This window comes from Grammomys surdaster, unplaced genomic scaffold (assembly GCF_004785775.1).
Source record: "Grammomys surdaster isolate TR1022 unplaced genomic scaffold, NIH_TR_1.0 261901, whole genome shotgun sequence".
In the NCBI taxonomy this organism is placed as follows: Eukaryota; Metazoa; Chordata; class Mammalia; order Rodentia; family Muridae; genus Grammomys; species Grammomys surdaster.
The window spans coordinates 1-9,360 of record NW_021625047.1 but is presented as its reverse complement, the minus strand read 5'-3'; the positions used below and the strand labels follow the sequence as shown (position 1 = coordinate 9,360).

Genomic DNA, 9,360 nt, shown 5'->3' with positions numbered 1-9,360 from the left:
CAGGAGGGTTTAAAAGAGGTGGTCTTGCAGCAGCTGGTTTCACAGCACGTTGGTTGGCAGCAGAGCTGAAGGAGGCTAGGCTGGCAGCAGGTGGGCACGCAGCAGATAGTCACACAGGTTGGCTTGCAACAGTTGCTGTCACAGCAGGTTGGTGGACAGCACAGCTGGAAACAGCTATTGCCAGTGTTGGTGCTGTTGCAGCAAATAGGCTTGGAGCAACAGGGTGTGCTACAGCAACTTGGGGCACAGCAAGGCTGGCAGCAGATGAACACAGGGCAGCTGGATTCAGAGCTGCTGGTGGTCTTGCAGCAGGTGGTCTTGCAGCAGCATGGCTGACAGGTGTAGGTCATGGTGTCAGGAGTGGAGGGTGATATTCTGTTCCCAGGTGAGTCTTCTACAATGTACCAAGTTCTTCCAGTCAGGGCCTTTTATACAACAAGCCTCTCAGGTTTGGACCAATCAGAAAGACCATTCCTCCTTGTTAATAATTTTTCATATTTAATTTGTGTTCATCAAAGAAGAATGTCTCATCCAATGCTCTGAATCATTTGAAAGCATTCATTACTTATCTGGTGATAGGTTACTTGAAGTTTTTTCAATAAATCGGTGGATCATCCCATCAGCTTTATTTTAAGTCTGATGGTCATCTGGGCCTTTGTTAGTTTCTGATTGTATGGAAGGTCAAGATCATTCTTGTCACTTTCTTCCTGTATCTCTACTTAGATGTATAAATGTTTCTGGGGATGAGTGTGCTGTATTCACAATCATGGACTCAACACCTTTTTCCCTGTCTGTTTGCCCACAAAGTCCACTTCCAAACTGTTCTAGTTGTCAATCTGTGTGTAAATTCTTTTCTCTGTGTATCTGAGGAACAGTGAAGGTTCTTTGAGATCGGGCTTCTGGAATAATGTGTTTCATAGCAGAGTAAACCAGGACTGGTGGATATGTAAAGAAACTGAACGTTAGGAATAAGGAAGCATCAGGCAATTTGTGGGTGACCATCAGTTCTGACTTTCTCTACTCCTGGGGTGCTAGGATGACCCACAAGTATGTATTTTCTGTCTATGCAAACGTGTCTCTGTGTTCTGGATTCTTAATTGGAGCTGGCCAGCAACAGGCTAGCAGGATATGTAAATGTAGCTTCTTCAAATGCCTATAAAACAGAGACAAGCTGCTGTGTTGAGGTCAGGAAGCCCCCAAAGCCAAGGGATTGTGTAAGGAGTGTGACTTTTGCATAATAAAGGGCTAGAAGCTTGGAGCTGGGGCCACTGGAAGAACTAGCAGAAAAGTTGAGGGGATATGAGGGGGGGAGGGAGGGAGGGAGGAAGGTGTAGAACAGAGAGAGACACCTGGAGGGAGGTAATGGCAGAGAAATCCAGTTAAATTAGAATCAAGCTGAATGATGGCCCAGAGAAAGGCTACCAGCCTTAAACTATACAGATACCTCGTCTCCATGTGTGTATTGTTAAATCTCAAAGGGGATCTCTAAAATCCCCAGAATACTGAGGCCATCATGAGAAGGGATTGCATTTAGGTTCAGATCCAGACAAACCAGGGTGAGCAGGTGACTCCAGTGCACACCTGGCTAGCAGCAGTGTCAGGGATCTTGGACTGGTGGTGATCTTTTCCCTGTTTTCACTCTACCTGACTCTCTTTATGTGTATTCCCATTTCTCTTTGTCTGATCTTTCTCCTTCACTTTCTTCAGTTTTATTTCTTTCCTCTCTATTCAATGAAAGGATCATGATTATTTGAGACATATGTAATTTATTACCTTTTTTATCTGTGAGAACTAAGATATACGTATTTTTCTCTTTTTCCTCTCTCTCATTTTCTGTCTTTCTCAGTACACTATGCATACTACTAAGGATTATTTCTATATACTATTTCTATATTATATATATATATATTTCTGTATATGCTAATGGGTTAATTTCCCATTTAAAAGAATAAAGGCAAACACAGCCATATCATGATCAAAGGAATGGAAATTATCACTCGTCCTTGTAAACCATCTCCTGTCTCCATTCCCACAGACTGTTTCTATTGACATCCAGGGTCTTTCTCCTGACTTGACATCACTTTTAACATATTTGCCAATCAAAATTAGTCTTTGCTTATAGGATAGTTTGGATTGTCTTCACCCTATGACCACCAGTTTGTCCCCTCTCATTTCTGTGTAATATTACAGTGAATGAAGTTGACACAGCTCGTTGGTTGGTGTCGGCTCCCCTAACCCCCACTTCTGAGAAAACAAGTTGTTTACAGTTTGGGACTATTCAAAACCATCCTGCTAAGAATGTTTCTGTTTTAAATGCTATTGCTGGATGTACACGACAAATTCTCAGAAATCTATGAGGGTGACCCTACCTTAGATTCCTAGCAATGGGGGATATGGTGTTGTTTTTAAAACAAAAACCAAGCAGTCCGGTTTTACCCATGAAGACTCAGGAGCCAGATGCTGGGGTGAAAACTTACTAGTTGAGCTGACCTTCCTATTCCACCAATGTCCCAGAAGGAAAAAGCTCTTTCTCCTTCTCCACGCTGTCTTAAATACCTTTCTACCCAATGTCCCTCCTTTGTGTTCACTTATGTTCACTCCCTGTCAGCTGGTTGCTTGCTCTGCCTCTTGACTTAGGGTTGACTTTATTTAGATCTTAGATTAAAGCGTATGCTAGGGCTGAGCAACACCCCAACAAGATTTTTGAAGTTTTTTCCATGATCTTGGGGTTCACAATGTGATCAAATATCCTGCAACATTTCTCCTTTTGTCTAAGGTAAAAGATTGTTTCTCTAACATCAATAAATTATATACTATCTGGTAAAAATTAGGTTAACAATGTCCAATCCATTTATATTTGGCAACCTTGGAGAAAGTACTTTCTATCCTATCTTGCTAAGTCTAAAGTTCTGTATCTAAATTACCTTCTATCATAACTTGTATTTATCAACTTCAAAGCATCTTTTTACACCTTAATACATTTTCTTAAATTCTAAACAACTTAAGCTTAACTGTGAGACTATCACCGTCTAGTCTTCAACCCCACCAGAGATTTGAGAAGGATAAACATTACCTGAATAAACTGGAAGTGTAGAACAAGCAGCTTCCAAAGCTATTAAAATGGCGGAAACTGCTGACTGCCTGACAGTCACCCAAGGCTCCTTTGCAATGCTGCAGCACCCATCTCTTCGGCTCACTGGCACAGAATATCTGACAAATTTGTCTGCAAAGCAGGAATTATGAAAGACTTCTCTACCTTGTCCTGGCAGAGTTCTTTGTGCCCTGCTTGTCCACAGCTTAGACAGCATATTGTCAGCTGTTCAAAGAAGGGCAGTTTCTTACCCAGTGGTCATTTGCCATATTTGAAGCAAACTCCATAGGAGGTTCTTCAATGTATGCCATTTTCTTTGAAGTAAAATGGGGTGCTGCCAAAAGCTGAAATGTCTCATTGTAACAAAAAGGCTTAAATTAAGAAAACATCTTTAAATGCCATATTCTACAGATTTCTGATGTTTTTGAAGACCATCTAACCATCTCAGTATATTTGAATAGGCAAATATTGCTTGTTTCTAGCTATTTACCATCTGATTAACCTAGAATACATGTTATTAACTAAACTAGTACCTAACAAAACCACGAGTGGAAACCTAGAAGATTACTGTTAGGAATGGTAGAAAGTCTATACATTTTAAATGCCATATTCAGCAGATCTCAAAAGTATTGACGACCATTATCGATTAAGGACATCCAAGGTACACCAACTTTGTCCCTAATTATTTGTTCCAGACTCACACTTGAAAGCAAGTATAGGGAGGTAGATGAAATTTATTACTAGAATTAGTTAATACTCTGTATGACAACTAGTATCATAAAAAAGTTTATGTATATGTAATAAAATTATACATTCTGAGAAAAAATTTAGAGAGTCAAAAAGATTATGAGATTAGTGGCAATAGAATAGTCTCTTATTTGTCCTATACCAGATATGGTATGTCCTCTTTTGATATGAGACAGAGATTTTGAATTTTCCTTTAACAAGTATATATTGATTTAGAGAAGGAGAGAATCATGCTCCAACCCTAAAGTCAGCTTTAATTTTTAATTGAATTGGGACCACATAAAAACCATTTGCCACTTATGTCTGTAGCGGACAGTGGTACCAATTTACTCTTTTTCTTGGGACATTTTCTCTTGATTATCTGTCCTTTTTCTTTACTTGTTCAGTGGCCTCCAGATTCTTTAGTTGGATGCTTTATTCTCCTGGAAAGATAAAAACAAAGCCCTAACCCTTACTTGGGGCTGGGGTGGGGTGGAGGTTCCTTTTTGGCAGGTTATATCTTTCCTAAAGCAAATATTTTTGGCAATAGAAAATATATATTCTCTCTCTCTCTCTCTCTCTCTATATATATATATATATATATATATATATATATATATATACATATATATATATGTTTAAGTGTATTTATTTTTAAATCACAAGGAACATTTGTTTGAATTTCAGTCTGCCTTTTGCAAGCAGCTTTTAAATTTGAATCATCGTAATTCTTAAATGACTGCCCTTGCCTCCCAAGTATGGGATCATAGGTTGTGCCTTGCAAGTGTTGGGATTAAAGATAGAAACCAATACCACTTTGTTCACTGTAACTCTAAAATCTAGAAACCAAATAATTTATAGAGATCTTGTCTCTGCTGGGATGAAAGGCATAGGTTACCACCACCCTGCTCAAATATTTTATCTTAGCTCCAAATCATTTCAACCCTTAGAGACTTAGAAAACACAAGTTTGAACTGTTGTAACCCTTTGAGTTTACTTAAAACATTTTAAATCTCTTACCTGTGCTCAAGAGCTAACGTCTAAGATGGTGTGGATGGTGTGGGCTATGTGGCCATCTACATTCTAACATTCTAACAGAATTAAAACAGATGAATTAAGAAAACCAAGTTTTCATTTCATGCCAGTAAGACAAATGCCTTTGGTAAATTAACTTTAAAGGTAGGGCTGTTGGTACCCTTGAAAGATCAGCTCATGTTGTGTCCTGATTATGGACAACTTGGACAGTCTGTGACTGTTCTTGATAATATCATTTAATGGTTTTCTCAGAAGCCTTCTTTATTTTATGATTTGCTTCCGAGATTGGAGGAATGCTAATCTGTGTTTTCCATTGCTGCAACAAGTCACATACCTATAAATTCATAATTTACCTATTTGTCCTCCTGGTTCTATACATTTGACCCATCTTGCACATTGTTTTATCTGGCATAAAGTTCCAATCCCTAGAAGCTGAATATTTTTCTCCTGAAGAGGCCAATCTGGGTGCCAAGATTTTGGTGAAATTATTTCTATATCTGTTCCTGTGTCTGTTAAACCTTTTATTGGAATGCTGTCTATTAGTATTTTTGGCTTAAGTCTCTGATTATTTATATCAGTTTTCCATATCTGTTTTCTAGTCTCTCCTGAATTTTTTGTTTTATCTACTGAAGCTGTTCTGATCTTGAATGTATTGAGAGCAGTATCATTTTAACAATAGACATTAAATCTTTTCATTGCTCTGTGACTGAGTTTCTCCATTGCTGACAGGGAATGAACGAGTTTAATTTGATATTGGGGCCTGCAGGAGGCCCCCTAGGCCATTTCCCAAAGGTAAAGGGTTACCTTCCCTAGTCCTTGTTGATCTTCATTCATTAATCTAACACTGGCCTTTGCCACACCTTCTGCAAACTCCATAAGGCTGAGCCTTTCTTTTTGGAGTATTTCTAGAAAAAAAACATTGTTTCTAGAAATGACTTGCCTACAATCTATCTTCAAATTACCTTGCTTACCACAATTAAAACACCTGGCATTTTGAATTTTCTTAAGAGTTTTAGAAATTACTTCTCTCAGATTAGCATCATAAAAGTGAGATCCAATATCAGCTGTATCTCTAATCCATTGCTCTATTGGTCCTGTTGTTGCCTTTAAAGACCTAATCACCCTTTTGCATTCTAAACTAGCATTTTCAAAAGCCAAAGATTCAATTAGTAATTTTTTTGACTTTTGAATCTGATACTATTCTATCTATAGCTGAAGTCAATCTTTACAAAAAAATCAGTGAAGGATTCTTTTGGGCCTTGTATAATTTTAGTAAATGACTCAGAGTTCTTTTATGATTCTTTAACCTTATCCCAAACATTTAAATCTGCTAAATGACATACCATCAAGGTGTGATCATTAAATTCAAGTTTGCTTTTTAACTCAGCATATTGACCTTCACCTAGCAACTGACCCAGGGAAATTTTTTTTCTATTTTTTAAGCCATTTAAAGTATCACTGTACAGGGTCCTAGAGCCTTCTATCATGGTATTTCCCATCCTTCACTCTGGCCTTGAAGACTTCCAAGTGACTTACCAAATCTGATGGCTCCTCAATTTGTCTGCAGCTGGAGTCATCTTTCTTTTCATGGAGTCATGCTACAAGTTGGAGCACCAAAGTGTTGTTTTTTAAACAAAAATCCAAGTCATTTAATTTTACCAATGAAGATGCAGAAGCCAGATGCTAGGGTAAAAACCTGCTAGCTCAAAGAGGCAGAAACAGCATCAAGCTGACTTTCTTACTCTACTAATGTCCCAGAGGGAACAAGTCTTTTTTTCTTCTCCACACTATCTTAAATGTCCCACTCAGTGTCCCTTCTTTCTGTTTACTTATGTTCACTCCCTGTCAGCTGGTTGCTTGCTCTGCTCCTTGACCTAGGGTTGACTCTATTTAGCTCTTAGATTAAAGATGTGTACTAGGGCTGAACCATACCACAACAAAGTTTTTCTACTTCATAATCTTGGGGTTCACAATATCATCAAATATCCTTGAAAAATATGGAGCCTGAACTGGCTATCTCCTGTAATCAAGCAAGACTTCTAATGGAGGGATTAGAATACAAACCCAGCCACAAAACCTTCAACCAACAATTTGTCCTGCTTATAAATGTTCAGGGCTAGAGATGGAGCAGAAATTGAGGGAATGGCCAACCAATAACTTATCCAGCTTGAAACTCATGCTGTGAGAGAGAACTCACCCCTGAGCCCTCCGTGTTACTTTGCTTCTTTGGGTCTGTGGATGGTAGCATAGTTATCCATTATTTTATGGCTAATATCCACTTATAAGCGAGTACATACCATGTTTGTCTTTTTGGGTCTGGATTACCTCACTCAGGATGATCTTTTCTAGTTCCATCCATTTACCTCCAATTTTCATGATGTCATTGTTTTTAATAGCTAAGTAACACCCCATTCTTTTTTCTTTTGCTAGACACACAGTCCCATAATATATTATTTCTTTTTAAAATACTTTTAATGTATTTTTGTTTGATTACTTTGAAATCTCACATGATGTACCCCAATAGCATTTACATCATTGTCTTCTCATGTCAGCCCCACTCCCTCCACTGCTTCCTCCTCTCCAATAAATCAAACCAACAAAACAAACACACAAAACCTCAAAGACAGTCCATTTCGAGTGTAAGTCAAAGTACTTACAGGATCATGGTAAAATTCCTAATGGCCAGCACCTGACAGGGAAGATGCATCTTTCTCTTCCTGCATCCAAGCCAGATGCCATCAACTGAGGAGACCTGTGCAGCTCTTGGAAAGGGAAAACACCAGCTCTCCCTCAAAGAGTGGGGCCTGCTCTCCAGAACCCATGGACAATAAAAAGGCTTAGGGCAGCAGCCTGTAAGCTCAGACATGCACATGGACTTCAGTGATAAACAAACATCTCAGACATCAATACATCCCTCAGCTGCATCAGGACCATTAACCCAGTCATGGTCCTCAGCAGCTATACAGGCTAGATGCTCCAACATGGCCTTAGGTGGCTATATATGCCATACACACAGGATGACCCCAGTGTTTTGCCTGCATGTATGTATGTATAGCACATACATGCCTGGTGCCCAGGGATGTCAAAGGAGGATATCAGCTGCCCTGGAACTAGAACTACAGTGGTTGTGAGCTGCTATGTGGGAACTGAACACAGGTCCACGTCAAGAGTAATGTGGGCTTTTAATCACTGAGCCATCAATCTAGCCCAGAAATAGGGACTTTTCTTATGCAACAGTAGGATTTGAAGTAGAACAATAGGGGTGCAGAGCATTACAGAATGTTGTTTAAAAAAAGCAAAACAAAACAACCCTACCCCAAAATATATAAGTCCATTATGACTCAGTAGCTATATCTCAGGCTCTTTAAGTCAATAGAAATCATGATCTTTAGAGCCCCTCAATCAAACAAAAAAATACATCTTTTAAGTATACCATGCATTCATGTACTCTGATGAGATTTGTTCCTCCATGTTGCATTAGTTGCCTGTGTTTTCACAGACAGTCTATAGGATTTGAAGTGTCTGAGCACTTAGTAGGTAATTTGTCTTTCTGAGTTCTGTTTGTTTCACTCAATATGATGATCTCATAGGCATCCATTTCCTAGCAATGATATAGTTGCATATTGACACTTGAAAATTTGTGCCAGTCCCATTAACAATGGATGTGTTGAAACCTAGATGCCCATAGACAAGTAAATGGATAAAGAAAGTATGACAAGAGGCCATTGCTATATGATCTCACACAAACAAAGTTTATAAGAGCCAAAGATGGAAAAGGAGAGAATAGAGCATTGGTTTATGGAAGCTGTAGTTGGAGGAACTCGGAAGAGAGCAATCAACTAGTACTAAACTTCAGTTATGCCAGATAAAAACCTTTCATGGATCTGATGTTCAACACTGTGCTTAGTGTAGCTGATATAAGGGCATCATATGGAACATCTAAAAATCTATTGGTTGTGTAGATTTTTATTATGTGGTTTACCAAAATGATAGACAAAATGGAATGAATGATAGCACAGAGTTTATTAAAATTGCTTGCTTCTAGGTACACAAATTATTAGTGAGCAGAAAGAAGAAAATGATACACAAAAATCTGGGATAATTCAGAAGCAGAAGAAAATACAGTTGAGTAGATAATGGGTTAAATAAAGTTATTCTTGGGGGGAAGTGTTTTTGTAAGTTATTTGGTGAGAGGTGTAAATATCCTGGCTCAGAACTTAAGCTGATACCAGATCTTCACACCAGCCACATGTGTAGATGGCACAAGATTCACAATCTCTGGAGATGAGGGGGTGAAGGTGAGAGACTTCATCCTTCCTCAAAGCATTTCATCTCTTAAGAAAAGACTACGTTTGTCAAGTCTCCTGGTGAGAACATGAAGTTATCCAGGCAAAGGTTAAGAGGTGGCTTTGAGCAGACAGGGCATCCTGGCTCTCACTGGAGTGTGGCTTTGCCAGGATTCTTTGGGAGCTGGTCATCAGCAGCAGGTGGGCACACACAGCAGGGCT

At 38.9% G+C, this 9,360-nt stretch overlaps 1 protein-coding gene across 1 annotated transcript; it reads right to left on the bottom strand.

The window, feature by feature from the left end:
- Positions 1 to 5: 5 nt before the first annotated feature.
- Positions 6 to 350, bottom strand: LOC114616080 (keratin-associated protein 4-11-like; the record flags this gene model as incomplete). Its single annotated transcript, XM_028761616.1, has 1 exon — positions 6 to 350. A coding segment is annotated over exon 1 (345 nt), but the record flags the coding sequence as incomplete, so codon positions are not given.
- Positions 351 to 9,360: the final 9,010 nt, after the last annotated feature.